The sequence below is a fragment of the Cryptotermes secundus genome, unplaced genomic scaffold (assembly GCF_002891405.2).
Source record: "Cryptotermes secundus unplaced genomic scaffold, Csec_1.0 scaffold586, whole genome shotgun sequence".
Lineage (NCBI taxonomy): Eukaryota > Metazoa > Arthropoda > Insecta > Blattodea > Kalotermitidae > Cryptotermes > Cryptotermes secundus.
Genome location: NW_019725009.1, coordinates 62,769 through 79,391, shown reverse-complemented (window position 1 = coordinate 79,391; position 16,623 = coordinate 62,769). Strand labels below are relative to the sequence as shown.

Here is a 16,623-nt window from a genome sequence, read left to right as displayed (position 1 = left end):
TTTTTTTAGAATTCCACACGAAGGCAACATTCCGGCAGATGACGCAGGTGGGAAGACAGACACTCCATGCAGATGGTGGCCAAAAATTATATAAGTAGGACATTATTTTCTACCTTAAAAATGTATTTCAAATAACGTCCGCATGCGCGGACTTTGCGACACCACATGGCGTCATTCGTACCGCTGCCTTTATATCTGCGACGACATACGGTGTCTTTAGTCGTTTAAAGGTTAAATGATATATAAAACATGCCCAGATGCAAGGTATATGTACAACTTGTGTTTTAAACTTCCATTCCACATAAACTCACCTTTCACAGCTGCGGAACCTTTCCTCGTTTGACAGAACTAATTTCTCACCAACATCTGTTTCTGCATTTAGTGGTCCTCGCTGCACATGGCGGTAGTTTGATGAGTCCAGACCTGCAATAGATTTGTTGCTCTATATGTAAAATCTGTACTTACTAGGGTAGGAATGTGAAATGTGATTTTGATATTCCATCTTTAAAATCAGTATGCAATGAGCTACAATTCACATTTACAATCATACACACATGCCTTGACATATTATATGAAAGACTATTATTACATTGTAAATTGATGATGCAGAATATTGCTTGGGCTCTTGTTTAAGCGATGTCTCTATTGCAAGGGTTATACAATATCAAATGGCAACTTACAAGAGATCACCTGTGGCCTATTTGAAAGTATTAGTCCAGTAACTTATTGGAATCTGAGAAAAACCATGATTCCAGAATCTCAAGAATAGAGACAAAAGTCCCCTCGTAAGAATCCTCCAAGAGCAGCTGATCAAAGCTTCTCTGGTAAAAGTAACGGGTAAAGTTGTCCCTGTGCTTAACTAATTACGCACTATGTCATGAAGGTTTATGGGGGAATGGATGCATAGATCCACATTTTCCTGACCTTGGCACTAGCTGGAGTTTAGTGGTCAGTTTCCCGCCCCAGCCACTATAAACTGGGGAGAGAGCCCCTGGTACCCATTAGATAGGAGGTTGGGTACACCCCAGAGCCAGTCTGGATAATATGGAGACAAAAAAAATTCTTAACCCTACTGGGGCTTGAACTCCAACACCTCAGTCATCCATCCTGTAGCTAGTCACTATAACGACTATGCTATCCTGGCTCCTTAAAGCTTCCCTGATGTTATTAAAATCAATTATCTCATTAATTAGCTCTATCCAGTTTACATCTTCACACTCTATTTCTCTAAGATCATTTTTAATATTACCCTCCTACTGATGCCTGTTTCGCAAGTGGTCCTTCAATTAAGGTAATCCCAGTTACAATGAGGAGCTTCTGAAAGGTATAGTTGTCACTGTGCTTAACTAATTAAGCATCACGCCATTGGGATGTATTGGGGAGCAGATGTATAGATCCATCTATTCTCGACATCGGCACTAGGTTGAGGTGAGTGGTCAGCTTCATACCCCAGTCACTTTGCCCCCATGGAAAGAGTGTCCAGTACCCATTGGGTTGGAGGCTGGGTGGGCCCAAGAACCAGTCTTGATGACATGGAGAGGAGGAAAAAGCTTACTCCTACTGGGACTGCAACTTCTTGGTCCCCCAGCTCATAGCCACTCATTATACTGACCTCTCCATTCTCACTAACCACTTAATGTGCAAACACCCTCATTTTCTGTACTTGCATTTTAAATGCAAGTGTGTACACTCACCAAGGCTTTCAGCAATGCGAGCAGCATCAGTACCTTCAATGGGGTCACAGAGTCGGGACACAACAGGATGAATCTGTTGTGACAGGTAGTACTTTACATCAATCTTCAAGTTTTCATTTGTTTTCAGCTCATCCACATGATAGGCCCTCTGCATGGCTCCAAGGTTACTTCCATCCTATAAAAATATTGAAGTGTGGATTGCATCTTCATCTTATGTTCCTTAGCACAGCTTCCATTAATGCAGAACACACAATAAATAGGACTTCACAAGGACGGAATTGCACTATGAAACATCACTGGACACTGAATATTGTGTTCGTAAAATAAAACTTAATACTAATTATTTCTAATATCAACATTTTGTGCTAGGGAAATACTACTTTTTTCATCAGAAACTAAAGTTAAATTTCAGAAACAATGTTATAAATGCTGTACATGCACCATGCAAGTTCTCTGAACAGGGAAGTAAACAAGCAAATAAAAACTAATCATGTCTTTAAAACTACGTGCCATGAAAAGTTAAGATGAACAGACAAATATGCAGCCTCACATCATAGAAATAAACTCCACCATGATTAGTGAGAAGCAAACTGTTCCATTACCACAATCATGAGAACATATAACAAACTTTGGAGACATTTATCCAAGAAATATCATTTCAATATGAAATTACGATGACTCCTAGTTTATTAAGAAACAAGATGTTTTATGTTTCTGGTTAAATCTGTGCATAGAAAAGCAATTAACAAAATACATAATTCTTACCTCACATATGATATAAGTGACAGTGTCACCCTGCTTCAACTTCCGGCCACCATGCTGATTAAGTCTGAGTGCTACTTGTACATGGGGCAAACTCTTCTTGTCTGCATACTCTTCTGGATTCTTAGTGAGCTGTTTTGTGATGGTGAGCAAGGACAGAGGGACTCGCCCAGCTTCCAGATCCACTCTCAGTCTCCCTAGGTGCTCATGGATTCGCAAGAGTCGCTCATCAGCTTCCTGATCTGATAGAATCTGCTCCAGAATAAACCTGACAACATAATGGATGCAACATTTAAAACCTGTGAGGTATAGCACAGGCTTTAAACATTAATAACATTAGAGATTAGAACAATGCACTCTATAAGACACTTATACAAGACTGGTACATGCTAAACATCTTTCTCTTTTCTCTGTAGTACCTGAGGGTGACCTATTACATGGAAAAAATGATTCAATGGACAGAAGTATCATCAACTGAAATACATATCATTTCCTTCTTCCAGCATACACATCTAAAGGGGAAAGCACCAGAAAAACAAATGACATATAAAGAAAGTTGACAGATGAATATAGTGAAATGGCAATAGAGTAGGTACAACTTCATCATAGCAATAAAAACCACTGGAACCGAAAATTTCTGTGTTACACATAGGAAAACCACCATATAAAATGTATAATTTGAGGTTTTCAAGGTGGTGACTATGAAGAAAGCAGTCTTCTGGGATGTGATGCCACATCCCAGAAGACTGCTTTCTTCATATAAAATGTACTTCACCCATTTTTGGATATTACAAGTATATGTTTGAACGTAAATTTATCTGGATTTTATAAATACTCATATCGAGGTTGCACTGTACTTGCATGAACAGACAGTTAAAGAGAAAACATGTAAGAGGGGAAGAGAGAGGAAGAAACATAAAAAAATGGTGTTACTTACTTGCCAGCTTCAGCAGAGAGCTGGGACCAATCTCGCCGCACAATATCCAGACCCTTCAGTTCCTGCTGTGTGACGAGTTCTCCATTAGGGAGGCGAGATATTGAGACAGCTGCATACTTCTTCTTCTTCAGCAACAACATGTATTTGAAGACACCATCAACATCTAACTCCACTTGCCGGTATAGCCTGTTTACTTCAAGTTTGATCTGCAGGAACAGTGGAACAAATTTATGAAACTCAACATGACATGCCACTGGAGATCGTACCCTGCTCAGACTTAAAAAATCCCTGCCAACAAAACCTGCACAATTAAATATTGTTGGGTACAGATCACTCGTCACTAACAAATCTTAGAAGAGGCCACTATTAAAACTATTTTTGTGTAAAATGGAAAATAACACAGTAACCAACCAAACTGTGTCATGAAAATGCAAATTAGTGCACTTATTATACATTTTAAATCTGAAAATTAGGATGCTCAGTTTATGGGGAATTTTTTAATCAACTCAATTAGCCATAAATGTAACTCATGCACTTCCTGTGTATGACAGAAGCTATTAACAGTTCTCACAATATGAATTTTGTTTCTTATGGCTTCTTGTAGATGAAGTGAGGGGAGGTTGGAGAAAACTGCATAATGAGGAGCTTCATAACTTGTACTCTTCACCAAGTGTAATGAGAATGATCAAGTCAAGGAGGATGAGATGGGCAGAGCATGTAACACGAATGGGGACACTGATGGGAAATCCAGAAAGAAAGAGACCACTGGGAAGATCAAGACGTAGGTAAGTGGAAAATATCAAGATGGACCTTTGAGAGATAGGGTAGGATCTTATGGATTGGATTGATCTGGCTACAGATAGGGATCAGTGGAGGGCTTTTGTGAACACGGTAATGAACCTTTGGGTTCCATAAAATGCTGGGAAATTCTTGAGTAGCTGCACAATTGGCAGCTCCTCAAGAAGGGCTCAGCTCCATGAGCGAGTGATGGCATCTTGTATTACCATCATAACTTACTTATTCAGTTTCTGTATGGACACACAGCAAGGAAGGATGAAGTGGAAAACCTTACAACATACATGGTAAAACAAGGCCTGCTTAGAAATGTAGGTTAGAAAACATCAATGGAAGAGACCATTTCAAAGACTAGTGGTAAATGGGTCTTACACAGTAGGCTGTGAAGCATACTGCAATTGCAAGAAATGTCAGGAACAATGCAATATTCCTTCCTTCAGATGTTCTTAAGAAGCAAAGTTACATTAACATTTAAAATCACAATAAGGATATTCTTCTCTCAAGACTTGTACTAATAAGCAAAACTGATATTTATAACATATCCATCTCCCACAGGCTGACACAGGATGTGTTAAAAGTCTCAAGATAGAAACTATGAGGTTATTTCTGATAACTCGGAGACAGTGGCATCTGTTTTAGTAGAAACTGTAAAAGGGAACAGATCCCTAAATTCATTATTCTGAATTTGTAATATACTGTCATGTGTATATGTGTGTGTGTGTGTGTGTGTGTGTGTGGGGGGGGGTGACTTACAGACAGGTTTTGGATTGGATTTATTGACACCTTACACAGTCAACTGGGGACTACAGGTAATACAGCACTATTGCTAATCTACACACTTCACAGTTCACCATTACACACGCACTAGGGTCCTCAGCCTTCACTAGTCATACTCTGGCAATGGATTTATAAACAGTCTCACTGTCACTGCAGCAGACATAAAGTCTTCTTTTCACTGCCTAATTCCTTTCTTGCCTTTATTCTCAAACACCTTCAACTGCCATCTCCAGAACTCGACCAAATTCATATTCCTCTGCTCCCAAGCTCATATCCTGGCAGGCTGGTATCTCAAAACTCAACTGACTCAAATTATCTATGTCCTTTTTATAACTCCTTGGCACAGACCATGTGGAAAACACAGCCTCTCTATTGCTGACAAGGTGTGTTTACAGCATGGTGCATAGCAATGGAAGTTATTGGATTTTGCTTGCATATTTGTTGCCATGGGAATATGTTCAATGAGCAGTTCCTAGCAATGGACGTCTCCTCTGATTTCACTAATCTGGCTTTCGGGGGTCATGTTAGAATATGCTACACTTTCTATACAACTGAAAGCATTCAGTTGAAAAAAGATGAAAGTTCTTGCCAGAACAATCTGTGAATCTAAATAAAAATCACATTCACTCCTTGCATCAGCATTTAATGACTGTTAGCTGTGTCTGGAAAGTCCATTTAAATCTGGAGTGATACCATTTTCCCAGCATGTCAATGCTCATTTGTTAACCATAACATATTGTCACATATTTACTGCCTTACATGGCATTTGGAGTGGTAATCAGATTTACTGGAGTATTGCAAATCTACAAGTAATTATAGCTGTTTCACTAATATATGATTCACTATGGCAAGAACTAAGCCTTCTACTACCACAGTCAATAAGTTTGTGGAATGGCTGCAAAGCGTCGTATGAGAATTTACTGCCAATATGTTTCAGCAATGTTTTCGACAGCTATATTAACATTGGCAGACTTGCATAGTGGCCAACGGCAACTATTTTGAGGGCCAATGTGGATCTGCATAAGTGTATGTGAATACCTTGTAATATGATGCGATAAAACCACATTCCACGAACTTAATGACTCTACCATGTATATCTTCACTATGTGCTGCTTGTCATCAGCTCCCACAATAGCATGTAGATTCCTTAGCCTCTCTGTTCAACAGGTTCTGTCCTCAACACTGTCTGGCAACTGCCTCACATCTAACCCAAGACTGTAACTGTCCCACCAGCGTTACTTTAAAACTGGCAGTTTAAAGCCAATCAGTTTGTCTTAGCAAAAAGCCCCTTAAGACTCATGACCAGCAATTATTTTTTAATTGAACACTTGCTTTCATAGTCCTTATGTAACATCCTCTCTGATGAGAGGATGGGTCTGTCACTCACAATTGTCAGCATAGTTATTCTCACATACGAGTCCCGCAGGGCTCATGACCATATGTTACTGTCTCAGATTTGAGACTCCCCCAACCTGGATGGCCAGATCCCTGTAGAAGGCGACGAAAAGGGAAGCCTGTGCCTGGGGGGTACAACTGTCCCACCTGTCCATTATGTTCTCCTTGTATAACATCATATGGACTGCACAGAAAACACCATTTCCAAGAGTCCCTCTACTGTTGAATGTGCACCCACTGCTATGGTCACATAATTTCAATGCCAGGGAAACATTTTTATAGAGTCACTGCCTAGCAATGGCCATCTATTCTGGCTTTGAGCGAAAATGTCACACTATGTTATGGAATTCAGAAAGCAGATAATTGAAAATTCACACACCAACATATGAATATCCTCTGTTCATGACTACTTCAAACATAAAGGCTACATCATTGAATATAATCACAAGTCTACCAATGATTCCATTCTACCTCATGAGTCAGTCTCAATACTCCAATGCAAAGGGTTTAGTGAAGTTCATTTTCAATTTGGAGTAATAGCATAAACAAGAGCAAATTAACAAGCAATCCTAAACTGCAGTAACTCAGCCAGACCTATAAATCTGGCTTCAAAGCTCTGCCCTAATAAACTGCAATACCATTAAATTTGGCTTGTCTGTTTCTTACCTTGTGACCTATCTTGAAGACCTGGTCATAATCCAAACAGTTTGTGTTGATCATGATTGAATCTGTATCTCCATAAATCACTTGGAAGTTCATTTTCTCCACAAGATCTTTGGTGTTAAGCAAAATCTCTCTGCCTTTTGCTAATAACAAAAATTGTAATGAGTCATCACACATTCACACCAAGCTGGAAATTCTCAAACTATCTCTGCAGTCAGTAAACTCTGCAGCCAATCTTTTTAAATTCACTTTGCAGTATTAGCATTTCCAACAAGATTCTTTCCGCAAGTTTTCTAAACTATTCTGTCAATATTATATTGTAAGACACCTACAAAACATGACAAACTACAAGAACAAACGCTTAAATCTCCATAATTGTACACCAGTCAGCACACTGACTTATAGATTATACAATCTGATTGTCAATAAAGGAGAGAAATAAAAAAAAATCTCCATAACATAAAAAATTAGAGCCATTAGCATCTGATCAGTAGTTATCCACTGATGAAAATTAAACATTTACATTTGAATATTTTCTCACATACCACATCCAGCATGTAAGCAATGTTCTAAATGAAAATTGGTGTCTTCTGGAATTTTACACTGTGTAGCCTGGTGGTAGATGTTTACTGTTGTTTTGGAGGAATGTGAGCCCCACCCAGACAAAGGCTGCACATTCCTCTGGAACATCAGTGAACATCTATTAGACTACACAGTGTCACATTCCAGATGACAACCTTCACAGTCACTGCCAAGAGAACGCAAAATCTTTACATACCTGTGATCAGTGCTGCAAGCGGCTTTGCATAAAACCGAGAATGTGGAAACCCTAGACAACCATACATACTGTTGGCAGTCAACTTCAGCGCCATTTGGCGAATGTTGTACTAGAGAAAGAACACAGTATATGTGATCAGCCTTCTCCTGAGTTCACAAAATCCTACACCATTCACACTACTTTCTTTTTTTTAAGTTTAGACAAATAAAAATAATATATCACATTACAGTTATTTCAAAACACTTCAAGATGCAGGAAACATTTTCATGTAAAGTGGAGATTTTGCCACAATACAGTGTGCCCTGGGGGGCGGATCCTTTGACACAGCCACAGTTTTATAATTACATATAGTAATGGCATGCAGCGAGACTTTCGTATGTTGCAAAGACTGTATCAAAATGAACTATATTTATCCAGCTATAAAATGACTCTGGATGTAAGACACTAAACCTTATCAGTGATGGGGGGGGGGGGCAAAGATTATTTGTCCACACAAAGCTTTGATATTTGTTCTCCTTCACAAACACAACTTTTTCTCCCTACCACTTAATGTCCCATTTTATGGCTACAGAAGACAAAAACGCTTTTCTTGTAGAACTTGCAAATATGACTGTTCTCTTATGCCTCCTGCTACCACAGCAAAGCAGTCATGGCAACTTTATGCCAGCAGCTAGGCCAGGCAGTGTCAGACTCATGAGGGTCATGGCAAAACAGGCGACCAACAAGGTCAGTACTATCAAGCTGCCTGATGGTAAGTATACCCAAACTGGGAAAGGGACACCGAAAGAACTGTTCACAGTTCACTTCCTTGATTCAAAGCTGATTGATGATTCAGGTGATGGGTGGGTCCAGCAGAACCTGGGCATATGTGGACACATAAAAAACAGGGGAGACTGGAACCTGGCCAGTCGGGTAATCAATCAATCAAAAATTAGATGGGTGTTAGGACCTTCAAAACATTTAAGTTTGTGGGAACAGATGAAATTGTTCTGGCACTTCTGCAGCAAGAGATGAAACATTTAGTTCCACACCTCTGTATGCCACATGGGTTTATCCCTACAGCCTGGAGGCAAGTTAAAGTGACATTTATACTGAAGCCTGGGAAACTTGATTATATGGATGCTAAGGCTTATCGTCCTATCAGCCTGTCATCTTTTCTTTTGAAAATGATGGAGAAAGTAGTAGGCAGACACATTAGGCAAGGTGCACTGAAGATTCATTCTCTGCACTGAAACCAACATGCTTACTGTAACGTGTTTGCGTTACAGAATACAGAATACAGAAGAGAANAGGTGCACTGAAGATTCATTCTCTGCACTGAAACCAACATGCTTACCAAAGAGGTAAATCTACTGAAACCACACTGCATAATGTGGTTACACACATAGAAAATGCCATCGAACACACGGATATTGCCCTTGGAGTATTCCTTGATGTAGAGGAGCCTTTGACAGAACCTCTTTTGACACAATAAAACAGCTGCTGAAAGGCATGGCACTGAGCCTGCAATAGGCAGATAGATCTGTGCTATTCTGGAAAGCAGGAATATAAGTGCTACATTGCCTGGAGAGACCCTGAGAGCTTCTGCGGCGAGAGGGTGTTCGCAGGGACGTGTTTTCTCCCGTCTGCTGTGGAGCCTGGTCGTGGATGATCTTTGGGAGCTCAACAGTAAAGGTCATTTCACAGTAGGATATGCTGATGATATAGCAATCCTAATCAATGGGAAATTCCCTTACACTGTGTCAGAGACCTTACAAACAGCCCTGTGCACAGTTCAACAGTGGTGCAAAAGAAACTTGTCTATCAATCCAAACAAGACAGTAATTATATCCTTTACTAGGAGGAGGAATATCAAGGGGCTTAAGGAACCAATCCTCTTCAGTCAAGCGATCTGGCTATCCAGTGAAGTCAAGCACCTTGGAATAACATTTGGCAAGTGACTGACATGGAAAAAATAGCTGAACAAGGCTATTAGCAATGCCTATAAAGCCTTCTGGACATGCAGAGGCATATTTGGGAAGACTTGGGGGCTGACACCAAAGGTGGTGTACTGGATATACACCGCTATAGTAAGACCCATAATTACCTACGCTGCCACTATATGTTGGCCTAGAGTTAAACTTAAAAAAAGTCAGGCAGAACTAAGCTAACTGCAAAGGAAGGCCTGCTTGGGAATTATGGAAGCAATGAGAACAGCTCCAACAGCTGCAATGGGAATCCTACTAGGACTCCTTCCACTGCATTTGCAAAGGGAAGCAGAGGCCAAGTTAGGAAATTACAGATTATGTTGCAATGATCAGTGGAGACCTAAATCTAAAGGTTTTGGACGCGCATACATGATTCAAGACATGAAAAAGGAACCCATCCTACAGATGGGATCTGATAAAAGTGATACTGAAACATGTCTATGTAAACCCTTCACGATCAGATTTCCTGATAGAAGTGAATGGAAAGAGGGGGTTCAACCCGATAGAAAGGGGGGACTAATCTGGTATACAGATAGCTCCAAGATAAATAAAGGCACTGGAGCTGGAGTGTATTGTGATGGAACAGGGCGGAAACATACTCTCGGCCTTGGTCAGTATACAACAGTATTCCAGGCAGAAGTGTAGGCCATTAAGGCATGCACAGTTGAGAATTTAGATAGAAACTACAGAAATAGGAACATCTATATTCTATCAGATAGTCAAGCTGCAATAAAAGCACTTACTACACACAAAATAACTTCAAAATTAGTTTGGGATTGCCACCAATCCCTCACACAACTGACCAGAAATACAGAGTTCAACTGCTATGGGTGCCAGGCCATGAGGGTATTGCAGGGAATGAAACCGCAGATCAGCTGGCAAGAACAGGATCTGAACAACCGTTCATAGGACCTGAACCAGCTTGTGGCATCTAAATTGGAGTTGCCAAGAAAGCGATCAGGGACTGGACTAATAGAAATCACAAAAAAACACTGGGAATCGACAATTGGACTCAAACAGGCAAAAGGATTTATATCAGGACCCTCTGCCAAAAGAACAAGGGACCTGAGATCAACTAAGATGAGTGGTAGGATTACTTACTGGACACTGCCACCTAAAAGGGCACCTTTTCAAACTCGGACTGACAGATGACCCAACTTGTGAAAGGTGCCTACAAGAAGATGAATCAGCCACACATATCCTATGTGATTGTGAGGCCATAGCTTACCTAACATATTGCCACCTTGGTCAGTCCTTCATGGAACCAAGTGACTTTTATGATGCACCCATAAATAAAGTCCTACATTTCATTCAAAGTGTAGGATTAATAAAGGGTTAATCCAAAGGGGAAGCACAATAGATCATTCAAGGTAGCAGTGTGAGGGCCGGTTTTTATGGCTCACCCCTCATGTTAGTGGACTGGGACTAAGTCCCTTGTACTGCGGCCACTTCTGGCCTATTGTTCCAGCCCGAGATGATAGGTGAGGGTCATTGTGGAGCAATTGGTGGAATGAAGATTGGCAGGGGAAACCAAAGTACTCGGAGAAAACCTGCCCCAGCGCCACTTTGTCCACCACAAATCCCACTTGAACAGACCCGGGCCGTCAAGGTGGGAAGCCAGCAACCAACTGCTTCAGCTATGGCGCGGCCCCCTCACCCCTTATACTCATACTCATATGCCTCCTGCCACACTCTGCTCCCAGAAATACTCTCCTCCAAGACACATAGTTATACTGCAACCACTACTACTCCTACTGCTGCTGCTGCTGCCACTGTCCCCACCACCACCACCACCACCACCACCACCACCACAATTTTATCCAAATGAAGTTAGATGTGAGCTAAACTTACATAGACAGAATTATCATCTCCCCTAAAAATGAACTTAAATTTTGGCAGTGAATGTGTTAAAAATCTGTACATTTCATCTAATGTTTTTAGGTAATTAGATAAATGGAATGAGACAGGCATGACATGTAGTACGTAGGTGAGAAAAGATTAACAATTATAACCAGAAAATGTCAAAGGAAGAGACAATTTGGGAGAATCAGCACAGATATGAGGAAACCACTGAAGTCAATGTTAGAGAAATCAGGTGTGAAAGTGTGGAATGGATCAAACTGGCTCAAAATTTGACTGGCTGTATAACTGTTCAAGAACCATACAACAGAATTAATCCAGTTAATTAAACTCATAAATTTCAGACAGATATCAACTACCAACAGAGCTCATCAACAGCACTAATACTACTTAGCTTATTTTCATACACTCCACTGCTGACACAGTTAGCAGTAGAGATATTAATGCAAAGAGGCAAAACATTATTTTTCCTTTAACTCAGTTGAATATTCTTTTCTTCAAAAATGTTTCAAATGAAAATAGACCTTAATAATAATTTTTATTTTATGTCATGCTTATTTGGCCCTCCACCTGGGCTGGTACAATTATGTGCTGAGATGTCTACATGGCCTGATCAACTAGAGCCATATCTTAGTAGGAGCATAAGCTCCTGGTAGTGTCAACCATGCTAGAGGTTGGAGAGTACAGGCCAGATGAAAAGTAGTCCCTGCTTTCTAGGCTGGAGGTTGGATGTGAGATTAACAACCTCACATCGTAAAACAATATATATAAAAAACCTAACGACAGATGGCAGCTGAGAAAACACAGGCACGTCATTAGGGACAACGAAATCCTTGGAGTACTGCAGAGCCAAATAATAAGAATAAGAGATTACACACACTTACTGAAATGAACCACTTTGTAAAAAGTCTGACTTGAGGTCCATGTAAAGTATGGGCTATAATGGACTGATATGGCCCAAAATAAAATCTGACCAATTACTTCATCAATCTATTATTTAATGCAGCAGAAACATGGATGGATGGAAGGACAGACATAATCTGCTCATTTAGAAGCACTCTGTGAAATTAATATACAGAAACTGGTTGAATTATTTGCATATTAGTGATGTTCTTACTGTTTTGTAATAAATTTCAAATAATCTGGAGAATTTACACACTAAGGGGAAAAAGAAGCACCATCCAACACTGATTAACTGCTATTACTCACTTGCATTTTCACATCTGGGGCTAGGTCAGGGTTTTTCATCAATTTCTTGACTTCACACCGGCTTTCAACCAACTTGCGAATTTCTGTTGGAAGGATCCCAGCTTGCAGTCCAGGGCTTGGCAGTTCTACTTGCATTTCTTCCTGCAACATCATCCAGTCACTTGGAACGATCAAAGTTTGTATAGGGCAGGTTCGCTCAGGGAAGTGGCAGAAGAAATCTTAAAATACAAGTTAGATTCAGCGGGAGTACAGGAGGTCAGATGGGATGGAGGTGGCATCACACCAGCAAGAGACTATATATTTGTCTATGGAAAGGGGAATGAAAATCATGAATTAGGTATAGGTTTCTTCATACATAAGAGAATCGTATCAGCAGTTAAACGGGTAGAGTTCGTTAGCGATAGGATATCATATATAATACTAAAAGGTCGCTGGTGTGATATCATTGTTATGAATGTTCACGCCCCAACAGAAGATAAAAGTGATGACATAAAGGATAGATTCTATGAAGAACTAGAACATGTATTTGATAAATTCCCAAAGTACCCTATGAAAATTTTGTTTGGAGACTTCAATGCCAAAGTAGGGAGGGAAGACATTTTCAAACCAACAATTGAGAATGAGAGCTTGAATGAAATTAGTAATGATAACGGAGTTAGAGTAGTAAACTTTGCCACATCAAAGAAAGTACAATGTTCCCACATCGTAACATTCATAAATTTGCTTGGACATCTCCTGATGGGAAGATACACAATCAAATAGACCATATTTTGATAGATAGGAGACAGCACTCAAGTATACTTGATGGCTGATCATTCTGGACAGCAGATTGTGATACTGACCACTACCTGGTGGTGGCAAAGGTTAGGGAAACACTGGCAGTGAGCAAACAAACAACACACAGAGTTCATATGGAGAGGTTCAATCTCAAGAAATTAAATGCGGTAGAGGGTAAAGAGCTGTATCGTGTAGAAATCTCAAATAGGTTTGCGGCTTTGGAAAACTTAGATACTGAGGTGGATGTTAATAAAGCTTGGGAAACTATTTGAGAGAATATAAAAATGTCTGCCAGACAGAGTCTAGGTTATTATCAACCGAAGAAGCATAAGCCATGGTTCGATGAAGGATGCTCAGAATTATTAGATCAAAGAAAGCAGGCCAGATTGCAATGGTTACAGAATCCAAGCGAGTTAGATGGGGATAATCTGAACAATATAAGACGTGAAACCAGCAGGCATTTCAGGAACGAAAAGAGGGAATATCTGAAAGACAAAATTGATGAGCTTGCAATGAACAGTAAGAACAAGAATATTAGAGACCTATATAGAGGAATAAATGACTTTAAGAGGGGTTACAAGCCTAGCAGTAACTTAGTGAAGGATGAGAATGGTGATCTGCTTGCAGATTCCCACAACATTTTGAATAGGTGGAGGAACTACTTCTCTCAGTTACTGAATGTACATAGGGTCAGTGATATTAGGCAGACAGAAATCGATACAGCTGAGCTGTTAATACCTGATCCTAGCCCTTATAAGTTTGAAAGTGCTATTGCAAAATTGAAACGGTATAAATCGCAAGGTAGTCATCAAATTCTGGCAGAACTTATTCAAGCAGGAGGCGAAATATGACGTTCTAAGATCCACAATCTAATTACTTCTATTTGGCATAAGAAAAAATTGCCTGATCAGTGGAAGGAGTCTTTTATTGTACCAGTTCACAAGAAGGGCGATAAAACTGACTGTAGTAACTATCGGGGGATATCACTGCTATCAACTTCATATAAAATCTTGTCCAGTATTCTTCTGTCAAGGTTAAGTCCATGTATAGATGAAATTATTGGGGATCATCAGTGTGGGTTTTGACGTAACAGATCAACTACAGATCAGATCTTTTGCATTCGTCAGATACTGGAGAAAAAATTGGAGTACAATGAGACAGTACATCATCTAATCATAGACTTCAAGAAAGCCTAAGATTCAGTTAGGACGGAAGTATTGTATTATATTCTGATAGAGTTTGGGATACCCATGAAACAAGTTAGGTTGACTAAAATGTGTTTAAACAAAACGTATAGTAAAGTCTGTGTAGGTAAACATTTGTCTGATAAATTTCCTATCCAGAATGGTCTAAAACAAGGAGATGCTTTATCGCCACTCCTTTCCTACTTTGCTTTAGAATATGCAATTAGGAAGGTCCACGGAAACCATGTGGGACTGAAATTAAACAGGACACATCAGCTGTTAGTCTATGCCGATGATGTGAATCAACTGGGTGATAATGTAGATACCATAAAGGAAAACACACAAAACTTTAATTGATGCAAGTAAAGAGGATGGTCTATAAGTAAACACAGAGAAAACTAAGTATATGTTACTGTCTCGCCACCAAAATGCAGGGCAAAATCATAACATAAAGATAGGAAACAGATGTTTTCAAAATGTGGCACAATTCAGATATTCTGGAACAACGATAACAGATCAAAACCTGATTCAGGAGGAAATTAAGAGGCGATTGTACTCGAATAATGCTTGCTACCATTCAGTCTAGAACCTTTTGTTTTCTCGTCTGTTGTCCAAAAACATAAAAATTAGCATATACAAAACTATAATTTTGCCTGTGGTTCTGTATGGGTGTGAAACTTGGTCTCTAACACTGAGCGAGGAACATAGACTGAGGGTGTTTGAGAAGAGGGTGTTGAGGAGAATATTTGGACCGAAGAGAGATGAAGTGACTGGCGGTTGGAGAAAACTGCATAATTAGGAGCTCCATAACTTGTACTCTTCTCCAAGTATAATTAGAATGATCAAGTCAAGAAGGCTGAGGTGGGCAGCTAATGTAGCACGAATGGGGGAGACCAGGAGTGCATATAGGATATTGGTGGGAAAGCCAGAAGGAAAGAGACCACAGGGAAGACCAAGGCATAGGTGGATGGACAATATTAGAATGGATCTTAGAGAGATAGGATGGGATGGTATGGATTGGATAGGTCTGGCTCAGGATAGGGACCAGTGGAGGGCTCTTGTGATCACGGTGATGAACCTTCGGGTTCCATAAAATGCTGGGAATTTCTTGAGTAGCTGCAGAATTGGCAGATCCTCCAGAAGGGTTCAGCTCCATGAGTAAGTAAGTATTATAAAAACATTTACGTATTGGTGGGTTCCTGATCGTAGTGGTATACCTCCAAAGATTATACATTAAGAGTCAAACCATGTTAGGTAACTAATTGCTGGATTATATGTCACATTGGACTGAAATAAACTTAACTGTAAATGTTCTCTCAAGGTTAAGTCCATATATAGATGAAATTATTGGGGATCATCAGTGTGGATCAGATCAGATCTTTTGCACTTGTCAGACATTGGAGAAAAAATTGGAGTACAATGAGACAGTACATCAGCTATTCATAGACTTCAAGAACCCCTACAATTCAGTTAGGAGGGAAGTATTGTACAATATTCTGACAGAGTTTGGGATACCCATGAAACTAGATAGGTTGATTAAAGTGTGTTTAACCTTTATCGGACGGGCCATTTAATTTCCGGTAGGGGCAGCTGGACGGAGTTTATTTAAATGCCCGCCCTTCTAGAGCAATGAAATTGTAAGCATGTTTCTAAAAATGGTGTGATTTCTACATTTTTTATGATGAACGAACGAAATGAACGCTCCTTTAATGTAGAAAGAATATAGAATCAGATATTCTAATTTACAGATTTTAATATCTGTAAAAAATTTTTTACACTGATTCCCAAAATAAAATTTCCCGAAATTCATACATTTTCTGCACCA

At 39.8% G+C, this 16,623-nt stretch overlaps 1 protein-coding gene across 3 annotated transcripts in view; it reads right to left on the bottom strand.

Moving 5' to 3' along the window:
* LOC111863202 (DNA polymerase alpha catalytic subunit) overlaps positions 1–16,623 on the bottom strand; it is a 103,073-nt gene that overhangs the window by 37,501 nt on the left and 48,949 nt on the right. For all 3 annotated transcript variants that reach the window (XM_023849291.2, XM_023849290.2, XM_033750960.1), the window contains exons 17-23: positions 12,838–12,978; positions 7,802–7,910; positions 7,027–7,166; positions 3,394–3,599; positions 2,460–2,724; positions 1,695–1,869; positions 312–423 (exon numbers count right to left, since the gene is read on the bottom strand). In XM_023849291.2, the coding sequence (XP_023705059.1) occupies positions 312–423; positions 1,695–1,869; positions 2,460–2,724; positions 3,394–3,599; positions 7,027–7,166; positions 7,802–7,910; positions 12,838–12,978 (1,148 nt within the window). The remainder of the gene's footprint in view (positions 1–311; positions 424–1,694; positions 1,870–2,459; positions 2,725–3,393; positions 3,600–7,026; positions 7,167–7,801; positions 7,911–12,837; positions 12,979–16,623) is intronic.